This window comes from Myxocyprinus asiaticus, chromosome 36 (genome assembly GCF_019703515.2).
Source record: "Myxocyprinus asiaticus isolate MX2 ecotype Aquarium Trade chromosome 36, UBuf_Myxa_2, whole genome shotgun sequence".
NCBI classification, from domain to species: Eukaryota; Metazoa; Chordata; class Actinopteri; order Cypriniformes; family Catostomidae; genus Myxocyprinus; species Myxocyprinus asiaticus.
In genome coordinates, this window is record NC_059379.1 from 36,970,322 (window position 1) to 36,989,749 (window position 19,428).

Consider the following 19,428-nt stretch of genomic DNA (forward strand, 5'->3'; position numbering starts at 1 on the left):
ATAATAATAATCCTTAGAAGAATAATAAGGCCTCTGCACTTTCAGTGCTTGGGCCCTAATAATCCTTAGAAGAACAATAGGGCCTCCGCTTTTTCAGTGCTTGGTTCCTAATAATAATCCTTAGAAGAACAATAGGGTCTCTGCACTGCACTTTCAGTGCTTGGGCCCTAATAATAATAATCCTTAGAAGAACAATAGGGTCTCTGAACTGCACTTTCAGTGCTTGGGCCATAATAATAATAATCCTTAGAAGAACAATAGGGTCTCCGCACTTTCAGTGCTTGGTCCCTAATAATACAAATTAATAATAATAATAATATAATAATAATAAAAATAATAATAATACTTTTTATTTATATTGTACCTAAGGCTGAGTATCAAATTACCTTCTTACTTGGACCAACTGGGGCTGTATTTCTCTGGTAGTATCACTCCACTGAAGACACTATAGACCCGGTTTACACCTGGTATTAAGATGCATTTCGGGTGATCCGATCACATGTGGTCAGCTCTAAAAACAGGTCTAAATGGGGTCTAAAACTTTTTGTGATCAGATCTCAAAAATCACGTGCAAAGGTAGTCAAAAACATATGTGACTACATCACATTTGAGGTGTAAACGCTAATCCGTCCTAAATGTGTCCCAGCAACAGCGAAGGGTAACACTTTACAATAAAGTTCCATTAGTTAACAACATTACTTAACACGAACTAACTATGAACAATACTTTTACAGCATTAGTTAATCCTTGTTAATGTTCATTAAAACATATACTAATACATTTGTAAACATTAGTTAATGTACCATGAACTAACATTAACTAAAGACTAATAAATGCTGTAAAAAATATATTGTTCATTGTTAGCTCATGTTAACTAATGTTGTTATCTAATGTTAACAAATGGAACCTTATTGTAAAGTGTTACCCAGCGAAGCACCGCCCCTCTCCTGTCAATCAACCCCTGTGCTAAAACAAGAGTTTAAACTTTGCCAGTTATGGCAAAAAAGGAAAACAAAATCAGAATAAAATAAATAAAAACATAAAAAACAACAACAACAACAACAAAAAAATGGATACATAAACAAACACAAGAACTTTACGGCTCTTCTTCAGTGTGTCTGATATGAACACAGATGAGAAGCACAAACATCTGTAGCTCAGGTTAATAAAAGTAATCCAATAAATGTTGCGTTTGTGCTTTAAATCAAATTTCAGTTGCATTTGGGAGAAACAGCACGCTTTTGTGCTTTCTTGTCGTTAATGACTTTTTATGGTTTATTATCATGCAGTAACACAGTTACATAGTGATTGATGTATGTTGTCATGAATCAGAGACCCTCCCCTCAAAATCCAAACACAACTGGTCACAGGAGACACATTTAAAGTGCTGTAAGCGATTTGGAAAAGTTTGCAAAAAATGTTCCTACTCCCTGAAAGACATTAATGAAATAAGTGTTATAAGATATCTCACCTGTCTCTGTGACAGCATTAGACTCTGGAAACAGCAAATAAAAATGACGCTTTTGACCTGTCAATCATTTTGCGCATTCTCATAGTATTGTAGTTGCAGTGAATTATTGAGGCTTACTGCCATTTTTAAGCCATGTTGTTCATAACAGTTGTCTTTTGAGGGCCCCATTTTGCTGCTGTTGTTTTAAACAACCGTTTCTTCATGATGTTGGTCTCAATAAAGTTAATTTGATATCTTTGGAGTGCTGGGTTTTAGAAAGAGGGGGCAGAGCTTATTCAACGGCTCAGTCTCGTGAAAGTAGAATGGCTGAAATCACTAACAGTACCTTTAAACAACCAGTGGCCTCATTTATAAAGATGTTCGGAAAATGATCTTAAATGTGAACATATGACAATTTCCTAACTGTTCCCACGAACGATTTGTAAAACGTCTGTACGCACCTAAATGCATACCACTTTATAAACCGCAATTCATCTAAAAAACTTGGACTCCACCTACTGAGCACCCACAAAAATCCTAATATTGTGAGACAGAATACAATAAAAGTGTATCCTTGGCTATAGATTCTAACATCTGCAGAACATGCTTGAGAATTGAAATGACATTTGTGGATAGGCAGTAGCTTGGTTTCAGCGTCATAAATGCTGCAGTTTTAGGGCACTGTGTCAAGATAAAAGTAACTGAAACTTTGAAAATTATGTCTCGAGAGTCCTGTATTCTGCTGTGCTACGTCCAGCGGTTGAGTACATGTCCTGTGCGACCGGCTCTCTTTCTGTAGCTACAATGCTAGGGGTGTGAATCTTTGGGTTGAAAGCGAATCGATTAGATTCACAGTTCACAGGTTTTCGATATGATTCAAAAACTATTTTTGCAAATTCAAAATGATTCAATTCGATTTGATTCACATAAAATTCGATTCAATTCAGTTCTGTATTTTTTTTTTATGTATTTTTAGTATTCTTTAAGTACTTCCCTTAATGTGTCTTAAGCAAGAATAAGAAACTACTGTACTTAAGAAAACATAAACATACAGGCTACTTGGAAAACAATAATAGTACAAGAGAACAATGTGTATATATTGTGAATATTTCAGAGCTGTACAAAGCTTTTAAAGTATTCCATATTTCACTATACAAAGTCTGTGATTTTTAAAAATGTTATTAATTTGCATGACTTTTCCAAATCACAGTTTTAAAATTCCATGATATTTCCAGGTTTTCCATGACCGTGGGGACCCTGAATCAGTAAACTAATTCAAGTATTACAATATTAAAGTAACATCATCTGACTACATTCAGTTTCAAAGTAAAGAGAAACACAATCATATAGATGACTTCAATTTAAAGGTTTGCTGCACACCAAATCCCCAACTAAACAAAGATACCAGTAAAATGGCATTATTTTATATAAAATAACAGTTGACAATTAAATTACTTTATTTCAGTAGTGACCCAGTGTCATAAAATAACTTTTGCATTTAGGGTCAATTTGCCCCCTGTATTTGATTTTCATTGGCATTTTTACCTTTATGAGGGCATAATTTTTTCTAACAATTTAAAACAAACTGTGTCTTATCTGTTTGTTATAATGTAAATTTAATCAATTCATTAATACAAATTCTTAAGTCTGAGAATGTATTACATCTTGCCCTACAATTTACAACAACATCAACTATATCAGAAGTTACGAATAAAAAACAGAAGAATTTATTACAAGGGCTTTTTTTTTTTTGCCCCCACATTTTGAATTTCGGGAACTTACCGTCTTCGTCTGCCTGTCATTGCCAGCAGCGTTACAGAAATAAAAGACATTAACACAAAACATGAACAAAAACACATCGATGTGACACTTGTATTGATCATGCAATGAGTTAGCAGCTGAATCAAATAGTTTGAGCGTGTTTGACTCGAGACAAGAGCGTTATGCGAACCGTCATTTGCTCATGAGATAGTGGCCATCCGGAGGAGAGAACACACATATGGTGCTTGGAAGACTTGGATAGCTACTCAGAAAAAGTTTCAGTGAGAGTTTCGGATGGAACAGAGAGTGGGTGTGATACTGTGAAGGGCGATGGAAGAGTGCAGCACACATCTGAGGGGAGAGCTGTGAGGGCGCACGCTCCGGGATGTGCTAGAAAATGAAGCCACACATGTCTCATTTTAATCGCACATGTAAATCATTTAATATTTATATATTCTAAAATATTATATACTGCATGAAAGGCAAACTACTTAAGATTGTTTATTGAAGGGCAATGGAAGAGTGCAGCACATGTCTGTGAGTGGAGAGCTGTGAGGGCATGCACTCCGGGATGCACTAAGAGAATGAAGCCGTGCCGTCTCATTTAAATCACACATATAACTCGTTAAATGTTTATATATTCTAAAATATTATATACCAATTTGCTGAATCGCAATTCATTTGATTTTTAACAGTTCAAATCGACTATTGACCAACACTAACGATTCTCAATTCAAAAATCATATTTCAATCGATGCATATGAATCGGCAGGATTACTAATTGATGTAGAGTAAATGAATGAATCGTTACACCCCATGCACTGGTAGAGAGGTTTGCTGCAGCATGCTGACTGCCCCTTTCTTATGCAGCTCGAAAATACTCAAGATAACATGTACTTCAAGCTAGAATTGCTCCGGTCATAGGAAAATACTTATTTTGTAACAGAATTTACTGTATATATGGCTAAGCTAATGCCATGTTTCCTAATTGTATCACCTCTAGGTAGATTGTAAAAGAAGAACAACAAAGGCCCAAACACTGAGCTTTGATACAGATATCCAAGTAGGATCTAAACCAGGCTAGACACTCCAAAAACATCCATCTTACTCATATGTATACAGATTGACAATTAAAAAGATTGACGAAACATAAGAACACGTCCTGTGAGAAAAGGACAGATTGATTAACTCAATTGCTAAATGAATTGCTGTGTACTGTAGGCTTTTTCCCATGTCATTCCCAGTGACTCAACAGCCCCTGGTCACCAACTACTGCCATTGTATGGAAGAGAGCAGTCTGAATATTCTATAAAACTTCTCCTTTTTTGTTACTTCAGTAGAAAAAAAGTAATACAGTTTTGGAACAACATGAGTTAGAGTGAGTCATAGGTGACAATTTCCATTTTGGGTGAATTGTCCCTTTAAGTTAGCAGCTTCACTACTTTTAGTTAGTTTATCACCAACACATTCACACATACTCTCAGAACATCACCCCTCCCCCCACACACATTGGCTGTGTGTAATAATGCATAGACATGCATTATTGATGGACGGCATTATGCTAATGGATCTCAAAGAGCAGAGCAGAGGAGGAGAGTCGACTCAGAGGGAGAACGGCTGAGTGGACGAGTTTACATCTGCAGGAAATGCACAGATATCCCATCACCCCATCTGAGGCTTCTGAATAAAGTCCCCAGAATTGTCCCCCAGAAGCCAGCACATTACCTCCTTATAATTAGGGCCATTAGCAACAACAGTGCACAGCACACAAGAGAGCAAGGGTCAATAACGTGCAACTCTTTGTCCAGCAAAGGCACAATAACATTTCATCCACTTTGATGGACAGATCCAAGGATAACTATGGCATTAGCGTGTTATCTTTCTCTCTCTACCGGTGTCTGGTAATTTTGGCCAGGAATATCCTGCCATATAACCTACTAAAACATTTGATATGGTATGGGATACTGGGGCAGCGTGCCATTAAGTGGGGGCTGGTCACAAGTGTTGTGCTCTCTCTCTCTCTCTCTCTCTCTCTCTACACACACACACACACACACACACACACACACACAAAATACCTTCCTGAATAATTTAGTGTAAGCCAGACCTCTATCCTCTAATATATCTGAATGGGATAGAGGATATGAATGCAATACCATAAGCATGCAGCATTTATATATATTTTCTCTCCACTCTTTTCAGTATTGATTTTGTAATTTGTCATTATTCCATAGCCTCTAGATTATAGATATGAGAATATATATGGTTAATATATATATATATATATATATATATATATATATATATATATATATATATATATAAACATGACATCATTTCACCCATTGATGAAGGTTACTGTGCTATACATCCATGAAATCATATTGTCCCACCTCAGGTCCAAAATACCAGGACTTTCAACAGAACTTTCATTATACATTTTTTTCTATTGTAAGCTAATGGGAAAAAACTTAAAATCTGTGTGAAATGTTACATTTAAGCCTACTTCATCTTACATCATAGGATCCATCCACTGGCTCAGAGAACTTGTAAAAAGTACTCTATCCAGAAGTAGTGGTGATTTTGATTCATCTTAGTGACTCAAGTCTTTTGAATCGGTTTGCTAAAAAGATTAGTTCAGATTAGTTCATTGACCATTTCTGCAAATTACACTTTTGCACCAGTATATGGCACCAAATGACCATCTTCTATGCATTCAACGAGTAAATTGCACAGTTATTCATGATTGGAACAAGACTAATTACAATTTATTAAAATTTGCGAGTCAACGATGCAAAAAAAGCCAAAAAAATAATTATGTTTCAATAATGTCCATTTGTCATTGTAATAAGTTGTTCATCACATTATTGAATTCAAAATTTATCTTGCCAATTTTCTTGTTGAATTAGATTGCAGAATTAAACAAAAAACTTGCCTCCTCCTCTTGTTCAGCCAGTCAGCAGTTCCTTTTGTTCATGAACGAGATGACTAATTTATTCATTTTGTTAGCAAACAAGTTTACTAGTACATTCAGTTCATTCATTAACAACACGTCATCTCGATCAGACTCCAACGACAGACTCGAACTTCAGTGTGGTGTATTCGTTCAGCAGGTGAAACCAATTATATGCTCCTTAACAGCCCGCAGTTGAATGCTATTGGCTCACGCTTTATTCAGTCTTACAGGCATGAAAATCCATCAAAGCAGTCTCACGATTTCAGTACGGGCCGGTCAAAATGTGTGACAGGCATGGTTCTGCGGGCCAGTCAAAACATTTCAGAGGGCCATATTCGCCCCGCGAATAACCACAAAATTAACCATGGTTTTACTACAGTAACCATATTTTAACCATAGCATTCCTGGTAAAACCGTAGTTATAATACAGAAAAACCAAAACAAAGGTAATAGATCTGTGCAAAATTGACCAAACCACATTATCCACTGTCAATATTTTTTATCTTTGTGCCAAGATTTTTTTTTTGGAAAAATAAATCTGTTTTTCAAAACCAGTTTATGAAGCCAATATAAGTGTTAACACAATGAAACATTGATTAATACTGTTTGAACCATCTTTTAAAACATGTTTGTGCAACAAAAAATCAACCTCTGTTTCAATCAAAGTGTTCCAGAGCTGAATGTTATGGGGTTGAAAATATGCACAAAATTGACCACACCACATTATTCATTTTATGTTTTGTTTTTCTTTTACTTTGTGCCAAGAAAAAAAAACCTGTAATAATAATAATAATAATAATAATAATAATAATAATAATAATGATTTCACTGTGATTGTTTTTCATAACTGTGTTTGACTCTGTTTTAACAAAAAGACAGTTTGAACCATGGTCAGAAAGACTTTGTTCATGTCGCTGCCTCAAATACAATGACAGAAAAATCTAATCAATATTTTTAAAGGGTGAAAATCTCACAGCTTAAGGGGCTGTTTACATAGGACACATTATTGAGTTCAAAACAGCTTGAACTGTCAAAGTTGAACAACTTATAACTTGACACAACATGCCATTCATGCAACACAGAGGCCAAAGATGTCACATTAAAAATATTGCAAATTGAATACATGAAAGGGTCTTGTGTGAACAAAGAAAAATTCTGCATTCCTAAACATACAGCCCTTTAAAACTTCTCTCTGTGTCTTCAGGTGAGACTTTTTCTGAGAACTTCAGCCACACAGAGAAGTGCCAGCCTTGCACGCCCTGCTCTGAACTCATGCGAATGCTCACACCCTGCACTGATGCCAATGACGCCATCTGTGTCTGCGATTACGGTTACTTCTTCAGCAAAGTGACAGGTCGCTGTGAGGCCTGCACGGTGTGTCCAGTGGGCCAGGGTGTGCTGATACGTTGCAACTATGACCATGACACAATCTGTGAGGAGTGCATTGAAGACACATTTTCAGACCAGGAGACATCTCTCGACCCCTGCCTGCCCTGCACGGTGTGCGACCAGCCTGAAATGGAGTTGAAAAGCTGCACGTCTGTCAGTGACGCTGTCTGCCAAGGTAGGAGTGAGAATCAAGAAGCCATTTTAAATAAATAGACAAATTACTGTGAACACAAACTCAGCAATGTGACAAGAAGTTTCCTGTTAATCACCCTGTTGTTTGTTTTTAAAATCTCTTTTAAAAGCCCATGTGCTGTCTGTTAACGGCCCCCACCGTTGTAAAATGGCCTATTTTTCTAGAGATGACAGATGAGTCTGGAAGACAATCTTTTGACAAAATGTAAAAATTGTCTTAGGAAAATGTGAGTGGTGCTTGCCCATGCAAAATGCACTTTTTTGATGCTAGGATGTTACCATGTGGTTTTTAGTGTGTTGCTATGGGTTGCTAGGGAGTTTAATGGGTATTGTGGGTTGCTTATTGGTTCACATCAAAAGAGCTGACCCCCAAGTCTCTATAATATTCTGGGTAGTGTTACACCAGCTATGCGTAAGATCTCAATCAACGCTCGATAGTAACAGATTACATGTAATCTGGATTATGTAATCATATTCCAAAAATCAAGTACTTTAATTCGAGTAAATTACATCAAAGTAATTTAATTGTGACCAGCCCCCAGATTACAGTTACTTTTTAGCAGATTACATGATTAAATATTGTAACAGTTTAAGGATGGGCAAAGAGGAGGCAGGAACCGGCTGAACAGTAAACATAAAGTTTTAATTGTCAAACGTAAAACAAACATAAACAAACACAGACACACATGCAACACTGCCGCGTGTATCTCTCTCTCTCTCTCGAACGGGTGTCTCCGGCTGCCCTTTATCTCGCTTTCCCATTGATCAGCTGATTCAGCGCCGGTCGTGCTCCATCACAGCTCGGCCACACCCTCCTCCTCATCACACTCATCCCCCGCCTGATTGAGACCGGGGCGCCACCGGTCTGACTAACTCCCCCCACCCCCCCATCTCTGGAGGGGAAACGCTGCCCTTCTGGCCGTTCTGTCAGCCGGTGGTCCACCCTGCCTGCTGTGAACCTGGTGGGGAGAGGAGGGGAGGCGTGGGGAGAGGGAAAGGGCAAGCAGAGACACACAGAGAGAGAGAGAGAGAGAGAGAGAGAGAGAGAGAGAGAGAGAAGAACCGCCGGCTCACGGACACGTTGTCGCTCGGTCCTCAACCGCTCCTCCGCCCTCTGGCGGACTCCAGCTCGCTCCTCCCCCGGTGGATGGCAGCGAGTCCTCTCTCCCCTGGCGGATGGAACTGCTCCTCCCCTTCTCGGCAGATGGCCACGGCTGCTCCCCTGGCGGATGGCAGCGGTGAGGACTCCACAACAGCGCATCCCTCCTCCCTCCCGGGTTTCAGCACCACTGTAACAGCTTAAGGATGGACAAGGAGGAGGCGGGAACCGGCTGAACAGTAAACAAAGTTTTAATGTCAAACTTAAAACAAACATAAACAAACACAGACACAAATGCAACGCTGGCCGCGTGCATCTCTCTCTCTCTCTCTCGAAACGGCATCTCCGGCTGCCCTTTATCTAGCTCTCCCGCTGATCAGCTGATTCAGCACCAGCCATGCTCCATCACGGCCCACCCCCGCCCTCCTCCTCATCACACATATTGATTGGGCAACAGCAGTAAATATTTCATGATTTATAATCTTTTCAATTTTACATTCTAAATCAGCTGCTGATATACTTTAAATTTTGGGGTGTTTTTGGAAGAGATGGGAATAGGGTTGTGGAATAGCACATACAGACCTGATGGTGCTTTCACATCATGTCATAATTACCTTAATTATGAGATTACGACTTGTAAAAAGGAGGGACTAAAAATGATTCAAGGAACAAAAACAAAAACTAGAAGCGAACAAAGTTTTTGGCAGAATGTAACTGAAAACGGGAACAAAGCGATTCAATTGTTCAGGAGTGAAAACGTTATTTTTAAATGCTGGTAACTGTTTATAACCGGTTAATTTTGTTCCGCTAATTTTTTCAAAGGCCAAAGATTTTATCATAGTACGTTTTTTTTTTTTTTTAAACATTTCATGTTGCACGAAAAAAATGAAACATTGTGCTTTGATCCTGAAGGAAACTGCATCACGCATTTCTTTGCCTAATTGCCTGTTGTGGATGTTGCATTCTGTGAATGAAGACCTTTTTAACAAATATGTATCATTACTACATATACATGCACAGCTAATTCAGGTACAAGGAAAACATTATTAGAGGAAAAAAGTATATTTCTTTTATTTAGTTCTAACTGGTTACCATTTGGAAGGGAGGCTGCAGAACTTCTGAACCAGAACAAAAAAATACTGTTTTTGCTCAGAACGAACCGAAATGAAAAACATTTCATTTTTAGTCCCTGATAAAAAGCATTCACTTGTCTGAAGAACTCGTAATTACAAGCTGTAAACTCATAATTCTATGAAAGCTCCGACATGGCAGTCGTGACATCATGTAAATATATGGCAGCAGCCTAAACAGTAAAAGGTAGAGAACACATCAGTTTGATATGCCATTATATTATACTATCGTTACCAGGAGCGTTTTCTTCATTCTTAAACATTTTGCAACATAAAGAGGTGAATTGATGAATCATTGTAATAATAAGTATTTTGCTGTTATCAACAACAAAGCCGTCTTGTTGTTATGAGTGTTGTCACTACACTATTAAGTGTTGTCTGAAACGTAGACCCTGTTTCCACCTGGTATTAAGATGTGTCTCGGGCGATCCGATCATATGTGGTCAGGCGAGATGCATTGCTGTTTACATGTGGTCGCTTAAATGTGTCTGCTGTGACCACTTGTGTGAGATTTAGAGGGGAGGGACCTACATCAATAACTATGTCAGTATGTTCCTGCATAACATTAAAGCACAACAAGGTCAGAAAAGACAAAGAAAGCATGAAAAAAACAGCACGCTGTTTCTCACAGATGCAGCTGCAATTTTTTCTTAGCACAAATGCTACATTTCGAGCAGAATTATCCATTATTTTAGTGTATTACCTGTATTAACATGAGCTGCAGATGTTCGTGCTTCTCATAAGTGTCCTTGTATGTTGATTTCAGACACACTGAAGAAGATCCGTAAAGTTCTCGTATTTGTGCATGTATCTGCTTTTTTAAATTTTCAGATCGGATGGTTATTTCCTTTTAAAGCCGCTCGTAACTGGCAAAGTTAAACTCTTGTTTTAGCACAGCGGTTTATTGTCAGGTGAGGGCTTCACTTACAGGACGGATTAGCATTTACACCTCAAATGTCATGCAGTCACATGCGTTTTTGACCACATTCGTATGTGGTTTATGTGATCCAATCACAAAACTTTTTAGACCCCGTTTAGACCTCTATTTAGCGCTAATCACGTGCAATCAGATCACCAAAAACGCACCTTAATACCAGAAGTAAAGGGGGTCTTAATATCCTATCCACTGCAAATGATTCCACATCAGATCAATGGAAACATTTGAAGGTGTGCTTGTTTGTTTTCTCGACTTCACATTGCATATCTAACCAACTCCTGATGAACTCATTTTAATTATTATTTTAATTATCACTCTGGTTGTGATATAACCATGTGTTGCTATTCCTTTGGAAGGGATTTTGTCCATTAAACAAATACAGATTCATAAATTCAAGTTATTTCATTTTCACAGCAACAATGTAATCCACACATGAATGCGGAACCGTTTGCATTTGTGCGGTAAAGTAATTTTTAGTTTCGCTAATTAATCTTGTACTCTGCTTCAAAAATTTAAATGAATGCACTTTCGCTTTGTGATAACTTTTGAAACCATTTTTGTGACGCTGCCTCACAAAAATAACTGGTCTGACCTGTTCACACACATGAATTGTGTTTGTAAAGTCACATTTGCCAGAGTAAGACCACGTTTAACACGCCCCGTTTAACGTGCCCCGGGACATTTGAAATCTAAATTAAAGTCATTTGCAATAATCCAATTTAAAAACTGAATCAATGAGAAACGGCACTACCAGCAGATTTTGGAGCACTTATAAAAGACATTACTGTGATTGGCTGCCATACAGCATTTTTCACCTCTTATTTGCATAAAGTTGAGAATTTTTCAACTTTTTGATGCTCTACTGTCAATTCCACACTCCCCTACAATGATGGATGAGATTTCCCCGTGATTATCACAACAGTCTTAGATTACTGTTGTGTTTGTGTCTAGATGGGGCATGTCTACAAATACATACAAAACACTTGAAACAACTTCTGCCAGCTTTTTGAATGCAAAATGTTAGATGTCTCTTGGCATAGCCAAAATGCTTGGAAGAAATATTTGTGGTGTTATTAGTGAGCTGAACTCAGCAGTGAATCCATCAATACAGGGTTTGTTCTGTGTCTGCCCACTTACACAGTTTATAGGGTTGATGATGAGTATCAGAGAATGAAGCATTGTACTGTACATAACCAAGGTTCTGGCATGGTTGGAAACCATACTATGTGCAGGGTACATTAAAGGAATAATTCTGGGAGAAATGCTATTTCTGTGATTATTCACTTACCCTGATGTCACTCCAAACCTGAATGATTTTCTTTCTTCTGTGAAACACAGAAAAATAAATCTAAGAGAAACGTCACACTGCTTTTTTGCCATATAACGAAACTGAATGGTGAGTCTAGGCTGTCAAGAAATCACAGTATATAATGATAGAAATATCACTTTTGAGTGAAATATTCCTTTAATCTATTCTCATTATGGCATAACATCAGATAGCATATGAGATCATTTTTGAGCAAGTCGTGTGCATGTGTGTGTGTCTGTGTGTTTGTGTATGCAGTATGTAGACAGTATCTGTGATTCAGCAGAAGGGTGTGTCTGTTGGCTAACTGTTTTAAAGCTTCCGATAACTTAGTCTGACATTGGCTTCCTACCAAATCTATAAAATAGTGCATGCATTATAAACATAACAAATATTAGCTGAAAGTGCCAAAGAGAGAACACTAATCGAATAACTGGCAGAGTTGTTTTACAATGGATTGTTAAAAGTTATACTTTACTACGCTTAAATAACTACTGTAAATAGAACACTCAAAAATTATTAAGTTAAGACTTCTATCTCGGTTGAATATTAATTTTTTCTGGACTGTGTCTTTGAAGCATAATTGTCAGATCAGATTTCACACATGCATGTGTGTGAGTGTACATGTATGCCTGTGATGTTTATCTGCACAGATCAACGTGAGATTTGCACTGACCCTGTCTGACCTCTTTCTGGGATTTTAGCATGAAGGTGATAGGTCAGAGGTCATGGGTTGATGCTGATTTCAGTGTGTGCTGGATTCTATAAACCTAAAATCTCTAGAAAAAACAGTAAAACATGTACATTGTCCACTTCAAGGAGTTTATTTAAGAACATTTAGAAGGCAGATTCAAAAGGCAAAAGGCCAGATGCAAAAGGCATCAATAATGATCTGAGTTCTTCTGAGACACGTTTGTGTCTTTTAAATTTCTGCACTCTAACCGGAGATTAGCCGCGTGTGAGGCCATTGCTGACAGTGGAACAGGCAGCATGAAAGATGTGTGTAATCTTATAATAAAAGCATGAACTTGTGTTTGTGTGTCTAAACATCTAAACATATTTGAGTGAAACTGACAAAAATATGTCCAAGTCATACTTCACCCTATACCATAAAAAAAAGGATTATATTTTGCATAGATAAAATAAATACTGTTAAGAGTACTTTTTGTATTGTGACAATATTTTCATTACAATTAAAGCTGAAGTGTGTAATCTGAGTCGGAGTTGTTGTGTTGGGCTGGACGGGTCACTCAAAACAAACATTATTATATTTTGATATAGTTTTCAAGAAAAGTAACAATGAATGGCTTACTTATAGTTGTCTGAGTTAGTACTACTACAAAAATGATAATTTCTTAAAAATTGGGAAGTAATGTAAGTGTGTCATTTTAAAATTGGAGAACCCAGTGGCACAACTTTTCTAAGAAGTTTTTCTAAGAATTTTGATCTGCTTTTCCAGTTCTTAGAGCCATTAACTTAGCAGGGAGACCAGACGGTCAAGGAATTAATGACCTCCTGCTGGCAGACTTTAACCCATGTGCCGTCTTTTACCTACTGGCCAGCGATTATGTATATTAAGGTTATGTATGAAAATCGCTGGAAATATCAGCTAGTGTGATGTTCTCTCTCTCTCTCTCTCTCTCTCTCTCTCTCTCTCGTGTGTGTGTGTGTGTGTGTGTTCAAACACACAGAAGAGCTTTATTGGTCAATCTCCACCCAGCCAAACCCAAAGATTTTTCATCACCCGTATTGATTTTTTTAACTTTGACCTTCTCTCTCTGCCTAGTACAATGTACGCCTTCAAACCCATATGTCCGTTCATACTGGACAGAAATAATCAATCTCTCTCTCTCCGATTTGCCCCACCCTACTCATCCCAAGACGATAAACTGTGTCCATTCATGACAACGGCTTATCCCGCGGCTGTATGGCATGTGCCCTATGACATTAGTGCACAGAGTGATGCGCTGTTTTCTGACACGCTGTCACCCCGTATGAAACCAGTTTTGTGGTTTGTAAGTTTGCTAAGCTTCTGGGCCAGTACATTTTCCTCTGTGTCTCATTCTTCCTCTGGGATATATCTGGGATTGTGGCTGGAATTACATCACTGAAATTCCAAGATGCCCAGTGTGGAATTTCAGCTTCTTACAAAGGAATATTTTCACTCTGTTGTCTGTTCCAATGTTTTCAAGAGAATCCATTCAGTCGAGAACAATTAACATATTTTTCTTTTATCTTACAATCTTCCCCTTTACAACCCCAGTGTCATGGTTCACTCGCTGTATTGTGGGGCAATAGTAAGTCCGGATGACATCACTGATGTTCAAGCATAGAAGTTCACTGGCTTGAAAAGTGAATTAATAAATATATGGGGGCTCTGCATCAAATTCTGGGATTAATCATTGCATTAAGATATCACGTAATGCATTGGTAAAATAAAAAGGGCAAAATCAGCCAATACAATAATTCTTTGTAATTGACACCATGTAATTAATGTAGGTGCTACCAAAAGTCAGGCTTTCTCCCTACTATTTAATTGTTCTTTAGTGAGGTTTGTTAAGGCAAATTTCTCATAATTTGGTTTAGGGATTTGAACCAACCCCTAACACTAAGTATTAAACTTTGGCATGTAACTTGTTGCACGCTGTTTGTGTTGCAGACAAGAGTGATACCTCAAATAATCCAGGTTTTTTAAAAGAAAGGTGTACTGTTATTTTTCTACATAATAATGATTTTTGCATGGCAAATGGAAAACAGGCAAAAAATCCCATAGACTGGCATTGCAAGGGTGACCAAAGCCATATCTAGAGACCAGAATATCATAGGGGGTTTGAGAAGCATTCCAGACAAAACTTGGTTAACCCTAGAACGCATATGTAACTTCACACCCATTCAATGCATATGTGGGTCAAAAAAGACCCAGGTGAAATATAGATTATTATTCTTTGTAAAACTACAATTTAAAATGACAACCTTATGTATTGCCGAATGACATTCTATTTCTTATTTACTCTATGCAGTTATAGTTGTTGTTTAGAGTGATGAGGCATACTGAAAAAGGAAAAGCTGCAGGTTCAAACACACTAAGAAGTGGTCCAGACACTACAACCATTGTTGCCCATTGATGTGAAATAGGCATCTAACCTCAGGCTGCTCCAAGAGGACTGTCCCTGTAATGGGTGTAATGTCAAGCACTTTGGATATGAGCATCGGCTGAATGACAACTTTCTATACTTGCATACTACACACAAATATAAATGTGAACATGTTATTTAACATAAATTTAATTACATAACAAATGGAGAGGAAAAAATAAATGTATTACAAAAATAATATCAGTTTAAGATGCATTAAATACCATAGGAAATACATATGTGTTAAATAGGACCCGCATATGCATTCTAGGAGTAGTGATGCAAATTCTCATATAATTAAAAAATATTCAACTAAATGTTAAAAAGTCACTTCACATGATTAAAGACACCTTAATTTAGGAATACCTGTGGCAGATCAAAATACCACTTCATGTAAAAATGATGTCCTAAGAAATAGACGCAAGGTCATTTTTGACCCACATTTGTGTTCTAGGGGTAAGTGTAAACGCATCTGTCTGATTAAGCCACATATGTAAACTTTACTCTGCCCAAACAGTGCTATATCAACATAGTGAAAATCCGAAACATAACATTTTTTACAGAGTATTTGCATAGGGCTCGGTGGCACAATAAATAATAACAAAGTAAGAAACGGATGCACATTGTAGGAGAGACAGAACTTTTTTCTTCATTTATTTCATGTAGATCTCTGAAGAAACTAAAACTAAACAATGATCAGTTATACTGATGCACAGGGACATAATATGACAAGCCCCGAGGGGAAAAATACACTGCGCACACACAGATACCTGTGTGCGGGTCAAAGTCCATTGGAATCTAATAATAAATCTTTAAATTCAATGCCCAGCATTATCATAATCACGGAAGTGAACTCTGTTTTATTTGCATTTCGCACAGGAATTGAGGACCAGATTTATATGCCTTTGGCGGGGACACATTGATGTTGCCAAGTGTAAAAGGAATGTGCTTATTTAATCCGATTGCAATCCGATCAGTAAAAACGCATGAAGTGAACAAGTGTAAATACCCCTGTAGAAACTTGAAGGTTGGCTCTTTTGGCCCTTTTGACCACTGAGCAATCACTCAGAACACCCGATCATCATGGCAGCAAGATTTGCATGAGCATGCACTATTAACATTTTTTAAAGAAAATGTAAAAATCTAGCTTAATTCGTATCCATCACAAATGTGTCATATTTATTACATTTATCATATTTATTTCATGGCACAGAATCTGTATAAACAAATGTTACAAAAAATATTATTATTATTTTGTATTTTACTTTATAATATAGCTACGTACTCTAGTTACTTGGGAGGTATTGCATCCACAGTTGTCTTCTCTGAAAAATTTACTTTTTTGACTTCCTTGTAGACAGTTACTTAAAAAAAGTAGGTTTTTAAGAAAACTCAAAATGGTGGAAAATTTGTAAGCTTAGGGGATTTTTTTCAGAGGAATTTAATTTTGTATTCTAGTCTATACGGTTGCAAAGATATTAGTGAAAACGTAAAAGTGCATATTATACCATCACCTAAGGTTGGATGGGTGCGTGTAAGTCCCAAAGGTTTGGGACCAGGGGTTGCATTAACCAAAAATTCTCTGTCATTTAACGATTTTTTAAATGGAGTGTCTATTTGCACCCCAATTTCCTGTTTCCACTCTTAATATTTCCTTTAATTTAATACTACTTAAAATAATATATAAAAATGAATATAAATGTTAATTTCATCTCAGTGATTTGGTCACGGTGAATGTCGGAGAGTACAGAGAAGGGTTTGGTCCAGAGATGGGGTCTGTCGATTGTGGTGATGGTGAAACTGGTTACTGCAGTAAAACCAAGGTTATTTTTTTCTAAGGTAAGGTTAAAGTTAGGTTTAGAGGTAGGGGTTAATGTAGTGTGTCTGTGGGACTCTAAATAAACACAATAAACACACTGCAGTGATGCCCACATACTGTATGTTAGTATTTGAATATGGGTGCAAATAGTACCTGACACTATTTGCACCAAGGTGCAATTAGTATCTACCATTATTTGCACCAGTGTTAGGGTGTAAATAATATCTGCCACTATTTGCACTGGGGTGTAAATAGCATTTGCAATTATTTGCACCAGGATGAAAATAGCATCTGCCTTTTTTTTTTTAATCACTGATGGATAATTCCAAAAGGTTTCTGTCATTTTGACAGATAAAAAAAAAAAAGAAGAAACAAGAAAACCATTTAAACCTAGTGCAGTAGTTTTGATTTCACTCTCTCGCTTTCTCTGGGGGTGTCTCTGATTTCATGACTGCATATGTCAATCATTACTGTACATTAGTATGTTACTGCATGATAATAAGTCAAAATAAGTCAAAATAAATTATATACCCACTGTCATGTACTGTAGGCCTATATGCCATTATAATTGATGCTACACCCCTTAATGTGCCTTCCAGCCTCAGTATTTATGAAATGAAAGCAAGTATGACAGATAAAAATAGACCATGACGGACATTTTACAACTCAAGAGTAATGGATGAAGATACAAGAGTAATGGATGAAGATGTTTTCTAAATTTGGTGTCTCCAGGACTTACAGTTTTTGCTGCCCAGACACTTTTAGGGCAGAATAATAATAATAATAATAATAATAATAATAATAATAATAATAATAATAATAACAATAATAAAATCAATACAAAAAACAATAGGGTTCCAGCACCTTTAGTCTTGGACCCCTAAATATATTTAAACAAAGCAGAGTAGGCGATACTGTATGATACTCTATATTGCAGTTAGGATCAGTTATTTGGTACATTCCCAAAAGTACTACAAATCATTAATGGAATGGATAAGTAGAATCGGAACCAGAACAAGAATCCTTAAATTACTTACAATTCCTGTTCATTGTCCTTACAACTAACTGGAAGTTATCTCTAAAGATCATGGGTGGCAGTGAACAGCATTTGTGCATTAGCGCTTGATTAAATCAGGTATTAGTAAGAACTTTTCTAATTGAAGATCAGATTTCACTGCCATTGAATGACAACCTTAAACTAGGTTAACTTGGTGATTAGAGGGCCAAAATTTTATGAGATTGAATTTGACATGATTCAGATCAAAAGATTTACTTGTTCATTATTGGAACAAGACTTGAAAGAGAAGGGGAACAATAGTACACAAAAAGAGTTAAAACAATTGTTTTAATTTATCGACAGTTAAACTGAGGAAAACTTTCCCACACAATTAAGCCTTAAGCCTTTTCAACAAAAAATAGATTTGTTATAAGAACATAAAATAATTTTGTTATGCTTACTAGATGCAGCAAAAATTAAAAGTACTGACTGATATTCAAACTCAAATATTAGACAGAATAGACAGAATTTTCCTTTTTGGGTAAACTATCTCTTTAAATTGAACAAGCAGCGCAAATCCATTTTTGACAGTATAGCGAGAGATCAGAAAGAAAGAAAACTTAACAGGAAAGACAGATGTATATCAGCAGGCAAGGAATCAGTTGAGAGAGAGAAAGCATATGTACAGAAGCGTTTGTGGTCGATAAAAGAGATGCAGTTACACTCTACTGCACTCTCAGGTTACACACATTGACCTTTGTGAGTGCTATCACATTTTGCTGCAGAGAACACACACATGAGCAGCACACAATATATTCAGCTCACTTCTCCAGCATGACAAGGCATGTACTGTAACTGCAGTATGTGTACTTAATTCCCAATAAACATAATGACATAGTAAGATGTCTTACAGGAAAGGCTCAAACCATCATCAGCTCAGTTTAAAGACTTTTGTTGTGCACCTTCTCATTTTAGAATGAAAAAAAAAGGGGATTGTGGAAAAAATCGATTTTGCTATCACATGCATGCAACATTACAGTGATGCACAAATGCAGTTTATTAAACCAAAGATATCTGTTACGCTGAGGTTGTCCAGGCCTCTACTTTCTTTAACGGAATAGTTATTTTAAATGAAAATTCTTTTTTTCTTCTGCGGAAAACAAAATGAGATGTTTTAAAGCATGTCACAATCACACTTTACACAATAATAATTCCATACAATTGCAGTTGACTCACTTTAAAGCTTGAAAAAGTGCCC

The 19,428-nt window shown here is 37.0% G+C and overlaps 1 protein-coding gene across 5 annotated transcripts in view; it reads left to right on the forward strand.

Annotated features, from left to right (window-relative positions):
• ngfrb (nerve growth factor receptor b) overlaps positions 1-19,428 on the forward strand; it is a 91,584-nt gene that overhangs the window by 27,117 nt on the left and 45,039 nt on the right. For all 5 annotated transcript variants that reach the window (XM_051674516.1, XM_051674518.1, XM_051674517.1 and 2 more), the window contains one exon: positions 7,372-7,731. In XM_051674516.1, the coding sequence (XP_051530476.1) occupies positions 7,372-7,731 (360 nt within the window). The remainder of the gene's footprint in view (positions 1-7,371; positions 7,732-19,428) is intronic.